General features: G+C 41.9%; 1 protein-coding gene across 11 annotated transcripts in view; it reads left to right on the top strand.

Annotated features, from left to right (window-relative positions):
* Window positions 1-12,174, top strand: part of ADGRF5 (adhesion G protein-coupled receptor F5) — a 102,550-nt gene extending 90,376 nt beyond the window's left edge. For 10 of the 11 annotated variants that reach the window (XM_049092137.1, XM_035697661.2, XM_025418965.3 and 7 more), the window contains 6 exons: window positions 1,240-1,419; window positions 3,183-4,577; window positions 5,837-5,878; window positions 5,969-6,028; window positions 6,629-6,713; window positions 8,607-12,174. In XM_049092137.1, the coding sequence (XP_048948094.1) occupies window positions 1,240-1,419; window positions 3,183-4,577; window positions 5,837-5,878; window positions 5,969-6,028; window positions 6,629-6,713; window positions 8,607-8,686 (1,842 nt within the window). In that variant the 3' untranslated portion in view covers window positions 8,687-12,174. Of the gene's footprint in view, window positions 1-1,239; window positions 1,420-3,182; window positions 4,578-5,836; window positions 5,879-5,968; window positions 6,029-6,628; window positions 6,714-7,932; window positions 8,000-8,606 lie in introns of all 11 variants that reach the window. The other variant, XM_025418967.3, reaches the window with a different exon arrangement.

The following is a 12,174-nucleotide window of genomic DNA, read 5'->3' as shown; positions in this document are numbered from 1 at the left end:
TGGTCTCTGAGTTGGTGTTTGATGAGGATACATCAGTAATATGAATTTTCCTAATCGAGAAAGATAGAAATATTATAATTTGAAATCAATTTTGGGCTTTGGCCCCAATTCTAGATACTTAGATACATTTTCAATGGAAAAAGGCCCTGTTGGTCTATCATGCTCCATTAAGTTTATCTGTTCAACATATATTTATTGAATACCTACTATGTGCCAATTTATGACTTATACTATGTTAGACATCATAGTATATCAGAAGGAATATAATACATTTCAAATTATTAAGGAGCTTATAATTTAACTAAAGAGATATTGAAACTAAAACACAAGATGACATTGGTAGAAATGTCGAAAATGTAAAGTGTGTTAAACAACAAACGCTTTACAGGGGCACCCGTGTGGCACACCCCATTAAGCATCTGACTCTTGGTTTCAGCTCAGGCCCTCATCTCAGGTTCGTGAGATCAAGCCCCACTTTGGGCTCTGCACTGAGCACGGAGTCTGCTTGAGATTCTCTCTTTCTCTCCCTCTACCCCTCCTGCTCGTGCTCTCTCGCTCTTAAAAAGATAAATAAATAAATCTTTTAAAAACAAACACTTATGCAGTCAGATAAAGAAACTCCCCTGGGTTGGAATACTCATCAAAGTTCTTTATGGAGAAGGTCGAATTGGAATTCATTCTTTAAGCAAGGCTTAGATAATTAGGAAACAGAAGTGTGATCATTATAGATGGGGTGACCATATAATTTACTATCCAAACAAGGACACATTTTGAGAATAAAAGAGGGCATTAGTAATACTTACACTGAGACAGTGGATATAAAACAGAATTGTCTCAGGAAAATTGGGATTGAGAGTCCCCCCTCCTAATGGTCAGCAAAGTAAGTCAGAGAAAGCAGAGTAGCAAATGTGCTTCCATTCAGACCATCAAGGGATAATTTTACTCAATTTTAATCTAGTTCCCTAGGAATCACATCTACTTTCCTTTTTCTTTAACTAGTCATCAGGTTGACATGTGTTTTACTGTTTCCCTTCTATGTGTGAGGTCTTATTCTATTCTGAATAGCACACACATTAAATTAAGAGATAAGTCATCTTATAGGATATATTTATAGGAATGGAGAAGAGAAGAAACCACAGATGTAAGAGATTTTCTTCATGGGTAGATCAGCAGGATTTGATGACTGAACTGATGGCATGTTTTTTGTTTGTCTGTTTGTGTTGGCTTTTGTTTTACTAGGCTTTGACCAAGAGCCCCACTCAGGATAAGAAGCTCCCAACATACCTAAAGGATCTTTCTATTAGCACAGGCAAGGTAAAACATGAAGTCAGCTCATTTCCTGGGAGCCTGGGAGCCATCGTTAACATCCTTGATTTGCTTTCAACAGTTACAACCCAAGTGAATTCAGAGATGATGATGGTGAGTTTGTTTAGACCTTATAGGAGCTTTGGGTCTCATCTTTTCATCCCTTGGGACTTGTGGTCAAGAAACATAACTCCTCCCCATTGCAGCTCCTTCTTTGTCTTTTTAAGAGCAGTACTCTGGATATTAGGGTCACATAGTATGCCTTGTGCTTTGTCATCTATGGTTTTTAGGGACACAGGGAGTGATTCTAGTATTCATCTGGGGAACTTAAAAAGATTTCTTTAGCGAATCTCCATCTTAGTGTCTTCATTAAAATAGAATGAATTCTTACCTGCTTTGGAGAAAACCAGGAATTAACAGATTTTCAGAATATGTATAAGGTGGGACTCTCAGTGGTCTAGCATTAAACATGAACTTTGAAGCAATCGGGGATCTGAGAGGAGTCACCCAGAATTCAAATGAAGAGTTCAAATGATGAGCCTTCAATGAAAGGATACTTGTAGTGGTAAAGCCAGGGATAAAAAAAGCAAAACATAGAAGCCAGTACTACTCTGAGGACTAAAGGGGAAAAGAGAGGAGCTTACAGTGGAGGGAGAACCAGGCCTTAGAGGAGGGATTGCTAGCAAGAGCAACAGAACTATCACCAAAGATGTGCAGAAGACATTATGTGTGTATAGGGGGTGAGGGGATGAGGGCAGTGGGTAGTAGGAAGATATATTTCAATTTCTTTCTTCTCCCACCCTCCCATCTCTACCAATGCTTCCCAGTGGCCAAACCTAGCCAGAAGCATCTGGCAAGCAGCTTGGGTAACAAGGGTCCAAGGAGGTTATTGGACCTCTTATAGCGAGTGCAATGAATTCCCACAAACTGGGTGGCTTACTGTGAGAGGAACTTACTTTTTCTCTCATGGTTCTCAAAGCTAGAAGTCTGGAATCAAGGTGTCTGTCAGACCACGTTCCTTCCAAAGTCTCCAGGGGAGACTTTCTCTGCCTCTTCCAGCTCTGCATAGTTCCAGCACTCTTTGGCTCAGGACTGCCTCAATATACCTCCTAACTTTGTTTTCACATGGCCTCCTCTTCTCTATTTGCCTTTTCCTCTTCTCTCCCTCATAAAGATGCCTGACATTGGATTTAGGGCCCACCTAGGTAATCTGGGATGATTTCCTCTCAAGATCATTCACTTAACTACATCTACAAAGTCCCTTTCTCCAAATAAGACCACATTCACTGGATCTGGGTATTAGGACATGTTATTTCAGGGACCAGCATTCAACAAGCTACAAGGTGCATAGTTTCAGATTAAACAGGACAAGGCAAAGGAGGACAAAGAAATTATACTGAGAGAAAGCACAAATGGAAAATGACACCCAAGTTTATGGGAGAGAAAATCAAAATATTTAGCATAAAAAAACCAGAATGATTCTTTTGCCAACAGTTTGGTGTTCAGCATTGAAGAAGGTCTTTTGAAATAACTTCACCCTTGCTGGTAAAATATCACCTTTACAGGTTTGAAGTTTAAAATAAAATAAAAGTTACTAAATATCTCTACCAGCTTGCTGAATTGGCCTTAGTGGGGGTGGGAGGTGGTTCTTGGTAAATGTTCAATGAGGTCTCAGAGTCTTGGGGACGCATCCTCTACAAACTCCCTGCCGTAAGGGGGAGGGACACAGAGCCCCATAACCTGTGATGCCTCATTATTCTCTTTTCTTTTCCTCTTACCTATACCCATGCAACCAATTTCTGGGGAAATGTTACTTTTTCTCTCTTTTATGATTGAAGGAATGTGGTTGATTTGACCCCATGCTATGTCGATTACAGAACGTTCTCTCTACGGTTAACACTGTCCTCAGCAAGCCCATGTTGAGTACCTGGAAGGTGTCCCAACAGCAACAGACCAACCAGAGCTCACAGCTACTGGATTCAGTAGAAAGATTTTCCCGAGCATTACAGACAGAAGATAGCACCTTTTTATCCATCAACCAAACTAACGTGCAGATGAGGAGCATGGTAATAAAAACTGGCCATCCAAAAACCTACAAACAGAGCTTTGTTTTCTCAGACTTGGACCTCTGGGGCAATGTGGCCATTGACAAGTGCGAGGTGGGAAGCCTGCAGCAAGATTCATCTATTGTCACCGTGGCTTTCCCAACTCTCCAAACCATCCTCACTCAGGATGTTCAAGGAAAGAATTTTGCCAACAGCTTAGTGATGACAACCACTGTTAGCCACAACATAACCATGCCATTTAGGATTTCAATGACTTTTAAGAACATCAATCCTTCAGGTGGGGTACCACAATGTGTCTACTGGAATTTCAACCTCGCCAACCACACAGGGGGTTGGGATAGTAGTGGGTGTTATGTGCACAATGTCGATGGGGACAGTGTCTCCTGCATCTGTGACCACCTAACATCATTCTCCATCCTCATGTCCCCCGACTCTCCGTACCCTGGTTCCCTCCTGGGAATACTACTGGATATCATTTCCTACATTGGGTTATGCTTTTCCATCTTGAGCTTAGCAGCCTGTCTAGTGGTGGAAGCTGTGGTGTGGAAATCAGTGACCAAGAATCGGACTTCCTATATGCGCCACACCTGCATAGTGAACATTGCAGCCTCTCTTCTGGTTGCTGACATCTGGTTCATTGTAGCTGCTGCCATCCACGACCATTTTTACCCACTCAATGAGACAGCCTGTGTGGCCGCCACCTTTTTCATCCACTTCTTCTACCTCAGCGTCTTTTTCTGGATGCTGACTCTGGGCCTCATGCTCTTCTACCGCCTGGTTTTCATCCTGCATGACACAAGCAAGTCCATTCAGAAGACTATTGCATTTTCTCTTGGCTATGGCTGCCCTCTTGTCATCTCAGTCATCACAGTGGGGGCCACCCAACCCCAAGAAGTCTACACCAGGAAGAATGCCTGCTGGCTCAACTGGGAGGATACCAAGGCCCTGCTGGCCTTTGTCATCCCAGCACTGATCATCGTGGTGGTGAACATGACCATCACGGTTGTGGTCATCTCCAAGATCCTGAGACCCTCCATTGGAGACAAGCCAAGCAAGCAGGAGAAGAGTAGCTTGTTTCAGATCAGCAAGAGCATTGGGGTCCTAACACCACTCTTGGGGCTCACCTGGGGTTTTGGTCTTGCCACTGTGTTCCAAGGAAGCAATGCTGTGTTCCATATTATATTTACACTCCTCAATGCCTTTCAGGTAAGTTCTGCAGGGCAAGGTTCTCAGGAAGTATCTGTACTGGTGTGACAAATTAATGATAGAAACACAAACACGGGTTGGAATGGGGAAGGATTTTAGTTCAGAGTAGGCCCTAGCCCTAAAGAGCGGGAATTGCAAGAACTCAATGAGCTAGAAGGGACAGATTCTTCTGCTCCCATGGAACCTTATACCTCTTATCACCTGCATTATAATTTAGCTGCATGCATGACTTACTTTGAAAAGCCCTGAAAATACAAGTAAGAGGAAAGTCCCTTCCCTACACAGGATTTTTCTATTTATCCAACATTATCATGATGCCACCAATTATCTCCTAAATGAAAATACCACTGTTAAACCAGGTAATCTCTCCAGTTAATTTCCACAAGTATTAAATGAGCTCTATCTCTGCGAAGTCAGAGGTGGCATCTATCTTATTTATCACTATATCCCTACTAGTGCCTAAAAAAGACTTTTGCACAGAGTAGGCACTCAATAACTGTTAAATACAATGAATTCCATGTACCACATAGTATGTTCTCTAGAAACATCTGCTGGAGAATGAATGAATGCCCTGTGTAAGGTAGACATTCTGCTCTATTATACCAAAATGAAAAAGACACACTCTTTGCTCTCTTATAGCACATAACTAACTATGATACAAGCTGCATTGGTAGAAGAGATTTAGCAGAGGTACAAGCAGCAAGGTTTTGGAGCACAAGGAAAGGAATGCTTAATTCTGATTCAACCAGCACATGGATGGTAATCATAGGCCCCCATGTGCTGGCGAGGAGAAGAAATTGAGACAGTGCCCCCAATGCTCATGCTAAAGCCACACAAATCCAGACTTCTGCCTTGGGGCTCATGGCTTCAAACTATAAGGCTCATGTCTAATGAAGTTTATGGTATGGCTTGACTACAAGGGACTGATTACTTCACCCAGTGCCCCAGGTCCTCATCACAACTACGTGAGCACTACTGTAGACACAAGAGGTGTATTCGATAGCACAACCAGCAGGTCCTCCAGTCCACAAGGAGGGTGGAGATAAGGAAATAAAATAATATCCTTCTAAAATTATAATATTTACGGTCCCCTGGTGTGGACCTACTGTAACCTTTTTAATGTTACTATCTATTGGACTCATTCCATAAATACAGATATAGGGAGAGGTAGTACAAATTCAATGCCAGGTTAATAGTACTTCCTATTTGCTGGGCAATAGAATATGGTTAAAACCCACCTCTTCCCAATTCTTTTCCAGGGATTATTCATTTTGCTCTTTGGATGCCTCTGGGATCAGAAGGTAAGAACAATAACAGTTTCATGCTTCTAGAAAAGTCAGAGGTGTTTGTGGCATATTGAACTCATGATGCCTTCTTTTAAACAATTGCAGGTACAGGAAGCCTTACTAAAGAAGTTTTCACTGTCAAGATGGTCTTCTCAGCACTCAAAGGTAAATCTTTCCTTTGTAAAGATTGTTGGCAACCTCTCTCTCCACATCCAGGTTCAGCATGGATTATTCCACTGTTTGTGCTTCACACCTGATTCTGCTTATTAAAGCCAGCCACAGAACTGTCATTAAGATGCTGTCCCACATCTTTAAAGAGGGATCAGATAGCACAGATAATACCAATTGGAGGTCAAAAGAATTCAATGAGAGACAAGAAATCTCCTAGGGCAATATAAGGCACTAGAGAGCACAATGTGAGGGATGACGATGAATAGATTTTCTGCAGCTCGTTTTGGAAAATAACTATTGCACTCAAACGTGTTTGACTGTGTTCACATGTCGGAAGATACCAAACCCTATCGAACAGTAAAACATGTATTTGATAGTTATTTTCCTAATTCTGATGAGAGTCCAGTGTTTCAAAGCGGCTTTCCTGCTCAATTTGTGTGAAGTAGAAATTGCTGCTGGTCCAGGCTCTCACTTTCAAGTGGAATGAGAGATGCAGGCAGTGACCACTAGAGGGCAGCAAACGAAACATCCTAGAGAAAACAGGGCTGTGGTTTAACGTTTGCTTTGTAATTGTCTTTCTTCTCTTTTTTTTAGTCAACATCCCTAGGTTCATCTACACCAGTATTTTCTATGAGTTCTCCAATATCAAGAAGATTTAACAATTTATTTGGAAAAACAGGTACGTAGTGATTTCTAGGTCACTCCCTAGAGCACTTAACTTTGGGTTGACTCAAACAAACATGCCCTAATGGGGAATCTCACACCCCTACCTTCCCACTCCCCACTTTACAGCATTTACTGACAATTGCCTCGTCTGGGGTAGGGGCAAGAGGTTAAATACAGGAGCTGGCTTACATTTTCCCAAACCACCAAGAGGCTGATACAGGGGGCAACTGCCTTCAGTGGGCAACTAATAATAACTTAAGAAGGCTAAGATTTAGAGAATCTAGACAAGCCTGTGGAGAGCTGTCTGTCAAAACTGTATCAACTACAAAAATTAGAACTGTAAATTGTTGGCCTTGTCAAATGTGGAGTTCTTTGCTATTCCTGTTAAATAGGAATAGGAAGTTCATGTTTATGGGTTAAGATGCAGCAAAAAATATATTTAGAAAGCTCTACTATAGGATCACATACTGTGAGTTTCTTTTCTCCCTTTTTTCCTTTTCTTTTTTTGGAGTGTACTTATTGTACACATTGACATTTACAAAATTGTGCATATATGCAAGAGGAATTACCCAAGTTATCCATTCTATTAGGAACATGCACATTTAAATTGTTATCTCGGAGGTATCAAATAAATGAAGTAAACGATTTGGCAATGGGTCTCAGTTATTCTGGTAAGTTGAAACCTCTGCCCACCATCCCCCACCCCCAGGAAATTAAGCACCAGAATTGCTTCCAGCTTCTTGAAAATGAACAGATCTCACAAATGCAGAATCTAGACTTGTGTCCATATTCCAGACTAAGGCTTTTCCTATAAAATCATATTTGGAGAATGCCTATTGTTAAAACTGTTAAAAACTCCAGAGGACTTGGTGTTTGATGCATTACTCATGAAAGTGGAAGATCTTTACTTTTGATTTTGAAAGTCACTGATTAGGCCTGTTGTGAAATTATCAAATCTTCAGGGTATAGTATAACCATTGCACTTGCCCCTCATGGTCACTAAATGATTCTCAGCGGAATCAGAATTATGCAATATATAAGGCCAATAAAGTGTGTTCTTTGTTTCTGAATCAGTCCGATGAAAGTTGGAGTTAGGACTGTGTTCCTGAGGTCCTGGGGCCTGAGATTCCCAGTCAGTGCCATTTGATGGCTTCTCGAGAGTCATTAATGCAGCTCTGGGTTGGCCCACTTGAGAGTCCTATAATCACTGTAACTTTGGTTTATGTTGTCAGCGGCCCCAAAGGGCCCCCCAGGCAATGATGGAAACCTTGTTAGCAGTGGCAGCTCACCAATCTGATGGTAGGGTGGGCACCCGGCCCCCACTTGTTCTGTGCTCAGTCCCTGCCTCCTGCTGACACCAGCCCATGTGGTTGCTCCATGGCTGCCCCCTCCGCTGCACCTTTGTTGGCATCCCCTGACTTCTGCTTCTTGTCCAATCCTTCCTTTTCTTCCTTTTTTCTTTCCTCTTCTTTCCTTTTTCCCCTTTCCCCCCTTGCCTTCTAGCTCAGCCTCTGGGTCCCCCCCAAGGGCTTTCATAAGTCACCCCAACCCAAGGGGACCAAGGAGCTTCCCTCACGTGGATGTCTCCAGGCCCATGCATGTGGTGGCATGTGGAGGACTGCCCATGTTCACATCTCCCTGTCTTTTGTAGAAATCTGGCTGCTGGTTTGATGTGAAGTAGTTAGTGCTTGTCTTGTCGGCTGCCACGCATGCTTGAGAACAACAGCTTTGTTTGTTCTCTGGCACTTCTGGGTCTTGGGCAGAGGGCAGGCATGGGTTTGTTTCCAGGCATGGCCGAGCTTACCTGGCTCTTGAGCTAGAGCTCCCTCAGGCCAGCAGGAGAGATTCATACCACAGCGAGCATGAAGTCTTGTCCTTAAGACTGAGCTGCTGCTCTGTTTTTTAGGAACGTACAATGTTTCCACCCCAGAAACAACCAGCTCATCCCTGGAAAACACATCCAGTGCTTACTCCTTGCTGAACTAAGAACAGGAAAATCTACCCACGTGACTTCTTAAAGGACAGCGGATATGCTCTGAAAAAAAAAAAAATCCTTTCAAAGCCATGGGTAAAATGTTTCCTCCGCAGGCTTCCTGGAGCAAATGCTGAAGAGACTTTTGCATTAGGGAAAAGAAGCTTCCTTTTGTAAAGACAGACTAAAAGTCATTGTTAAGTTTATTTGCTGCCCCACCCCCACCCCTTGTGTGATACTATACATGTACAGTATTTAAGTGAAATTCAAGCCCCCAGAGGCCCAATGCCCCTGTCTATATTGTAAAATAGAAATTCAAAGAGACATTTCTACTTTTCACATGTTGGGCACAAGCATAAGCTTTGATTAAAATAATAAGCATGAGGCTAGGACCTAGGAAATACTTCAGTGAACTCTAAGAAGGAAGGAAGAAAAGAAGGAAACAGGAAAAAAGTGAAAAAATAGAGAAAAACAATCAAGAGCCACAGTTTAAAATTTCCATGTTAACTTAATTATTCTGATACTGTAACATGGAGAATACAAAAGTGACTCAAAAACGGAAACTGAAATGAGCCATGGAGAAAGTTTGGTATCTTCCTGGTATTTTCTTAGCTAGGAGAGAAAAATTAAAAAAAAAAAAAAAAAAAGGGCACCGGGAAGAGATAGGGAGGAAATTCTAACATTGGGATGCTTTCAAGTGAATAATAATATTTTCAAGGGATGCATGGAAGGAGACGTAATTCTCCTGATGCTAAACACACACACATATGCTGGTGCATGTTAAGGTTTGAGCTCAGTGGATGGAGCAAGCAGAGGAAGTGGGATAGCCGTGCTTTATCAGATCCAAGCAGATCCAACTGCTAGTTACATTTTTTACCGTTTTTTGGAGCAGCCTTACATTTTGGTCTGATCCACTTTTTGAAGGCAAAAAATATCTATTTTTATATCCATCACTTGCCAAATGTGACATATTGTGATATAAATGTGATATATTGCACTGAAAACAGATCCTGACTGTCGTATATTATATTTAACAGCTTTAACCAGGTACTTCTCTGTGCATCATAGAATAGATTTTAATAATCTTATGGCATTGTTTATCATTGTGGTTGCTACTGTGGTTTTAGGGGCCCTTGGTGTCTGGTATAGCCCTTACGTTCCAAGTCCAATATACATTAAGAGTTTTGTACTGTCTAATTTGTGTTTGTTCCAACCACTCGGAAATCTTCTGGAATGAAATTTTATGGTTGGCTACTCTCTGCTCCCAGTGATGCTTTACCTTGATGAGCAGATGGTGGAGTTTCCCCCAAGGATTTGATTATTTGTGAATTATGTCCAAATGTGTGTGTGTGTTTCTTTTGGTGTGTGCATTTCATAAAAATACAAATATTTATTAAAATTGCATCCATATTAAAGTTAAGCATGTGATGTAGCCACAGCAACCATACATTCCAAATTGAAGTCTGATCCCAGAGAGACAGTGAAGCAGAATAAAAATGTGGGGCTACTCGGGAAATGGGGGCCATGTGGTCTTCAAAAGAACTGAGAACCAGAACAGATCTAAACATCAGGAAGGTAGGACAAAGGAGGCTGTGATGTAGCAACCTTTTATTTATTAAGTTTCAAAAGAGTTTCCTTTTAATATTTTAACTCCTTCACCTCTCTTCTTTTTATCTTTAATTTTATATTCTACTTCTGCCTCTCTTCTTCAGGGGGCGAAGCAAGTGGGGCAAGTAGAAGTCCTCATAATGTTGCAAGTAAATAAGCTCTTCGTTTCTACATGTTCACAAATGATGTAGACATCTACTCCCACACTTTCTGGAAATTGTCACAAAAGGAAATGATTAAGCTATAAAATTCTCCAGGGATGGTCACCTCTGGGCAGAACTCAGTACGGAGGAGACAGAGCCAGAAGCTAGGCTAGAGGTCAATGGAATGAGAATTAGAAGTTGGAGAGAGAATGGCCTGGAGTAATCTCAGGAATAACGGAGGCAGGGTTATATAGCACAATGTGTGAGCCCGACCATCCTGACATGATCAGCCAAAGAAGGCATGGCACCCAGGAGGAGCTCAAAAACACAATGGGGCAAGAAACACTGAACTTCCACCCACGAAGGGATCCTACGGGAATCATTGTGTTGTGAGGGGAACCTCTATAATGGCAGGAACCTTCGCAGAGTTCATAGGATGTGGATTTGGCCCTTTGCCCATGTGCATTAACTGACACATGTTCCCTTACCCCCAACACACACACATGCACACACGCGTGCGCACATACTTTGTAGCTTTCAAGCTACAACACCAGATCCAAATTCCAGAACACCTACGAAAACAAAAACTTAGAGACATTCTTACTGGTTTTCTGCTCAACTGCAGGATACATAGCTCAACCACTGCCGTTTGCCAAGAATATCCTAAAATAATAGAATTCAAAACTGTAAAAGAGAGCAGTCCATGAGTCCATGAGCTTTGTGAAAGCAGGAGTCCTGTCTAGTCCTGTGTTCATTAGTTCACAATCAACAGTGATTGCAAAGCTTTCAGCAGCAGATTTCTAAGGAAGAGGAAGAAGGAATGTCGGCTCTGATGTTGGTACAAAGTGAGCTGTGTGGTCTGCTCTGCTTGCAACGTGCCCAATGCCTCCTCATGTTCCGGACCCCTCTTGGTGAACAAAGTCAGTTCCAAGGGCCAAAATTTACTTGCATTAAAAGGCTTTCTATTAAGTCAATTTCTTGCAAAAGTGCTTATGCTTCAGAGGTTGTGAGGTTAAAGCATTCACAAATGTGCAATTAAAATAAACTACAGAAATATTCTTTGGGAATATTGTTAAGTCCCGTGTAACAGGTCATGTCTTGAAGTAGTCATGTGTCTACCATCCTCCTCCCTACTTCTTACATATGGAGAAAGAAGTAAATAAAGATCCATGGGCTTTTCAGGATATAAGTTGCTAAAGCCAGACATGAAGAAACACTGAGAAGTCCTAGCCTTTTGTCATTTGTGTAGAGAAGTTCAGAGAGATCAGTGTTTACGGTTAAACAAAAGTGACATGGAGAGGAGAAAGATCATAGCAACCCATAGGCACAGGGGCAGGGGGTGGAGTTATCTGAGGGGAGAGAGACAGAAAGTCCCACCATTTGAGAAGACAGAGGGAGACCACTATGGTCACAGAAATCCCATGTAGATGGAATGCCTTTGATGTGTGGCATGTGAAGGTGATGTCAGATAGACCTTGTGCATCCCGAAGGGAGCCGGTGACCAAGGCCAATGGAAGTCTGATTCCCTGAGTGTCCAAAATAAAGGAGGGGTTTACAGTGGGTGTTATCTTTCTGTGATATCGTTAAAAAGTCGATGAAAATCGTGTCTCATTTGAAAGATGTTAGTTTTGAAATGAGAAGCTACAGGTTTCTAACATTATGACTGGGGATATTAAATCATGTCATAGTAGTATGTCAGCACACAGCTCTGTGTCCTTTCCATGCTTATAACAATAAAATATCTAGTGAGA

This window comes from Canis lupus, chromosome 12 (genome assembly GCF_003254725.2).
Source record: "Canis lupus dingo isolate Sandy chromosome 12, ASM325472v2, whole genome shotgun sequence".
NCBI lineage: Eukaryota > Metazoa > Chordata > Mammalia > Carnivora > Canidae > Canis > Canis lupus.
This window is presented reverse-complemented; position numbering and strand designations above follow the sequence as displayed.